The 3,930-nt window shown below is 40.5% G+C and overlaps 1 protein-coding gene across 1 annotated transcript in view; it reads left to right on the top strand.

Moving 5' to 3' along the window:
* The window catches only part of LOC115246074 (twitchin), a 111,181-nt gene that overhangs the window by 90,613 nt on the left and 16,638 nt on the right, over positions 1-3,930 (top strand). The window contains 6 exon segments of the mRNA XM_029824661.1: positions 148-450; positions 542-1,423; positions 1,692-1,947; positions 2,294-2,619; positions 2,796-3,098; positions 3,342-3,726. Coding sequence (XP_029680521.1) covers positions 148-450; positions 542-1,423; positions 1,692-1,947; positions 2,294-2,619; positions 2,796-3,098; positions 3,342-3,726 — 2,455 coding nt within the window.

Raw genomic sequence — 3,930 nt, forward strand, 5'->3', positions numbered from 1 at the left:
TTTTTATAATTATTTTCATAAAAATTTTGGATATTTTTTCAAATATTTTCAATAATTAGTTTTTATGCGTTTAACATTTTTAATTAATAATTATTAATACTTTTTATTAAATCTTTTTTTTATCGTATTATTATATCTTTTTTGCAGACGAACCAGGAAAGCCGGGTACGCCCGAGGTGGTTGACTACGACAGGGACTTTGTCGAGCTTCAGTGGAAGCGTCCTGAGGAAGACGGCGGATCACCAATCACTGGCTACATCATAGAAAAACGTGACAAGTACAGTCCAACTTGGGAGAAGTGCGCGGAGGTCGATGGTGACACGAATCGCGGCAAGGTCAACGACCTGGTCGAGGGAACGCAATACGAATTCCGCGTGAGGGCCGTCAACAAGGCTGGTCCCGGCGAACCGTCGGAAGCGTCCAAGTCCCATCTGGCGCGACCTAAGAACCGTGAGCATTAGCAAATAATTTAATTTGAAGAAGTTTAAAGAATTATAAACATGATTTTTTTTAAATGGCGAATTTTATATTTTGTCTTTAGTTCCACCGAAGATCGACAGGAAATACATGCTGGATGTGAAGGTGCGCGCCGGCGGTTTCTTCGACTTCGACGTGCCGGTGATCGGCGAGCCGCCGCCAAGTAAAGAATGGTCGCTCAAGGGCGTCACAGTGATGGCGAGCGATCGCATCAAGATCACCAACGAAGACTATAATACCAAGATACGTATAATAGAAGCAAAACGTTCCGATTCAGGCGTCTATACACTGGAGGCCAGAAATGTGAACGGCAAGGATTCCGCCACGTTGACGGTGAACGTGCTGGACGTACCCTCGCCACCTGAGGGTCCGCTGAAGATCGACAACGTTACCCGAAGTGGCTGCGCCCTGAGGTGGCGGCCGCCCAAGGACGATGGCGGCTCCGAGATTCAGTACTACCAGGTCGAGAAGATGGATACGGAGAACATGCGCTGGGTGCCTGTGGCCGAGGCTACTAACACCTCAGCGCAGGTAGGCCACCTGATCGAAGGTCACGATTATCAGTTTCGCGTGCGGGCGGTCAATAAACAGGGTGAGTCCCAGCCGTTGACCGGAATGGATACCATCACCGCTAAAGATCCATTTGCCAAACCGGACAAGCCTGGAACACCGGTTGCCACCGATTGGGATAAGGATCACGTGGATCTCGAATGGGCGCCGCCTAAGAAGGATGGTGGATCGCCTATAACCGGCTACATCATCGAGAAACGACCCCGTTACGGACAGTGGGAGAAGGCGGTCGAAGTGCCCGGAAATAAGACCAGCGCCAGAGTACCGGATCTGACCGAGGGTCAGGAGTACGAGTTCAGGGTCATTGCCGTTAACAAGGGTGGACCTGGCGAGCCGTCCGACGCGTCAGGACCGATTGTCGCCAAACCGCGTTTCAGTAAGTTTGAATTTTAATCGAGAAATTAATACAATCGACAATACTAAATCAATTATCTTAAAAAGAATTTTTAATTTGTAAAGAATTTTTATTCTATAAATATATTTTACACAAAAATATTTTTCTTATCGTAGATAGCAAAAAATATAAATTTTTCTTACACAAAATTCTTTTCTTGAAAAAATAATAGCTTTTTTCAAATTTCTAAAATAATATATTTTTTCTCTGTTACATATTAGTATTTTACATAATTTGTAATTTATTACAGTCGCTCCTTCGTTCGACATTCATTTGCTGAACGATTTGGTGGTGCGCGCCGGTCAGAAGATCAGATACAACATTCCCATCGTTGCGTCTCCTAAACCAAAGGCAACTTGGAATCGCGATGGAGTTGAGATCGTGGCCGATGCTCGTCACGAAATGTACACTACCAACACTGAAACTTCCTTTGAAATTCCGTTCTCCGTTCGTGGCGATACCGGACGTTACACCTTGACTTTGGAGAATGAGCATGGCAATTTTAGGTAATTGATAATATTATAAAAGGAAGTTTTAATATCAATTTTTTAAAATATGTGATTATGTACTCTCAAAATTTAGATAAAATTTTTATCAAATTAATCCACGTACAGGAATTTTTATTAGAGTCGTTTTTCTAAATAAAGAAAAAAAATATATATATATATACATAATAAAAGAATTTAAAGAAACTTAGTAATTAAAATTCTGATAACACAATTCAATTTTGTTATAAATTGTAATAATTATTTGTTATATTATATTATATTTTATATTAATAATAATTTAATCATATTTTTTAAATCATTAATTAATCGAGAAACCAATTGAATGATGACGTTAAATTTTCAGTGCCAGCGCGAGAGTCACTGTCCTCGACAGACCGGCCCCACCGGAGAAACCGCTGGATATCAGCAACGTTACCAAAGAAGGTTGCCACTTGGCCTGGGGACATCCTCTCGACGACGGCGGTAGTCCTATTCTGCACTACGTCATCGAAAAGATGGATCTATCTCGTGGAACTTGGTCCGACGCCGGCATGAGTATGGTGCTGAGTCACGAGGTCAATCGTTTGACCCATCGTAAGGAATACCTGTTCCGCGTCAAGGCTGTTAACAACATCGGTGAATCCGATCCGCTCGAAACCACGAAGAGCATTATCGCGAAGAACGAGTTTGGTAAGCTTTATAAACATGTTTAAATAAAAGCAAAAAATAAAATTAAAAGATCTCAGAATTTAATCGATATAGATTTAAACGTAAATTTAAAATATATTAACAAAAATAAAGTAATGAGATGTAATTTTTATTATTTTGATAAACGTTTAAATAATACATCTGTTTTCGACTTTCAGATGAACCAGACGCGCCTGGCAAACCACAGATCACAGACTGGGACAAGGACCATGTAGATCTGGAATGGCCAGCGCCGAAGAGCGACGGCGGATCGCCGATTAAGGGCTATATCGTCCAAAAGAAGGAGAAGGGCAGCCCTTACTGGGTGAATGCGGTGCACGTGCCAGCGGGTCAAAACAGCACGACCGTTCCGGACCTGACGGAAGGTCAAGAGTACGAGTTCCGTGTGATCGCTGTCAACGCCGCCGGTCAATCCGAACCGTCGGAACCAAGCGATCTTGTCACTGCCAAACCACGTTACTGTAAGTTTTATTCTTATAGAAAAATGAATTAAAAGTAAAAAAGATTCCAATTCTTTAATAAAGTTTTATAAAAAACTTTATTAATTACTTTATTATATCATTATAGTGTATATTATATTATATATTATATATTATTTTATATAAACAAATATGTATTTTGGAAATTATGTAAGACTTTAAATATTTTTTGATTTATATTTTGTTTGTTTTGGAAAAATACTCAACTTTCTTTATCTTCTGTAGTGGCCCCGAAGATCAAAACCCCCTTGCAAGATGTTCGTATCAAAGCTGGACTGATTTTCCACGTCGACATCGATTTTGTCGGCGAACCGACACCGGAGGTGACGTGGAGCGTAGGAAGCAACGAATTGACTTCCAACGACAGAACGACGATTACATCGATCGGCTATCACACGATTGTGCACATTGTCAACGCCAAGAGATCCGACTCGGGATTGTATCACTTGTTGCTGAAGAACAGCAGCGGCATAGATGAGGGCAGCTTCCAAATGACCGTCTTGGACAAACCTGGACCACCAGAGGGTCCTTTGCAATACGAAGAAATCACCAGTCAGTCCGTCACGCTCTCGTGGAAGCCACCCAAGGATAATGGTGGCAGCGAGCTTACGTAAGTAAATTCTCAAGACACATCACATTTATGAAATAAATTTCCGATTGTTTTTTGCGCGTGTAAATCTAATTTATGTATTTTTATTCTTCCATAAAAGTTCTTTCTCTTTATATATTTTTAAATTGGCTGATACATTCTTTGTTATTTTATATTATAAAAAATTACACAAGTAACATATAAGTTATCTTATATAATTATTTT

Source organism: Formica exsecta, unplaced genomic scaffold (assembly GCF_003651465.1).
Source record: "Formica exsecta isolate Colony F162 unplaced genomic scaffold, ASM365146v1 scaffold138, whole genome shotgun sequence".
Taxonomy (NCBI): Eukaryota; Metazoa; Arthropoda; class Insecta; order Hymenoptera; family Formicidae; genus Formica; species Formica exsecta.